Here is a 218-nt window from a genome sequence, read left to right on the forward strand (position 1 = left end):
CCTGCCGTAAAACCCCTGGGATCTGTGGCTGCTGAAGTTTATCCCTTCTTGCCAGGGAGAGGAACAGCCAGGTCACGTTGTTCCCTGATGTGTGGCATCCTGTGGGATCTCACAGTCTCTGTTTTCCCGCAGCCAGCGGCTCTGCCCCGCTCGTCGCGCTGGAGCGGTACGAGGACGGCGGCATCCGGCTGTCCTGTCGCTCGGCCGGCTGGTACCCG

At 63.3% G+C, this 218-nt stretch overlaps 1 protein-coding gene across 1 annotated transcript in view; it reads left to right on the plus strand.

Moving 5' to 3' along the window:
- The window catches only part of LOC104272580 (butyrophilin subfamily 1 member A1-like), a gene marked incomplete at its 3' end in the record, with an annotated part of 3,257 nt that extends 3,045 nt beyond the window's left edge, over positions 1-212 (plus strand). Inside the window, exon 3 of the mRNA XM_009867616.1 lies at positions 137-212. Within this exon, the coding sequence (XP_009865918.1) occupies positions 137-212 (76 nt within the window). The remainder of the gene's footprint in view (positions 1-136) is intronic.
- Between the last annotated feature and the right edge of the window lie 6 nt (positions 213-218).

Source organism: Apaloderma vittatum, unplaced genomic scaffold, assembly GCF_000703405.1.
Source record: "Apaloderma vittatum isolate BGI_N311 unplaced genomic scaffold, ASM70340v1 scaffold25574, whole genome shotgun sequence".
NCBI classification, from domain to species: domain Eukaryota; kingdom Metazoa; phylum Chordata; class Aves; order Trogoniformes; family Trogonidae; genus Apaloderma; species Apaloderma vittatum.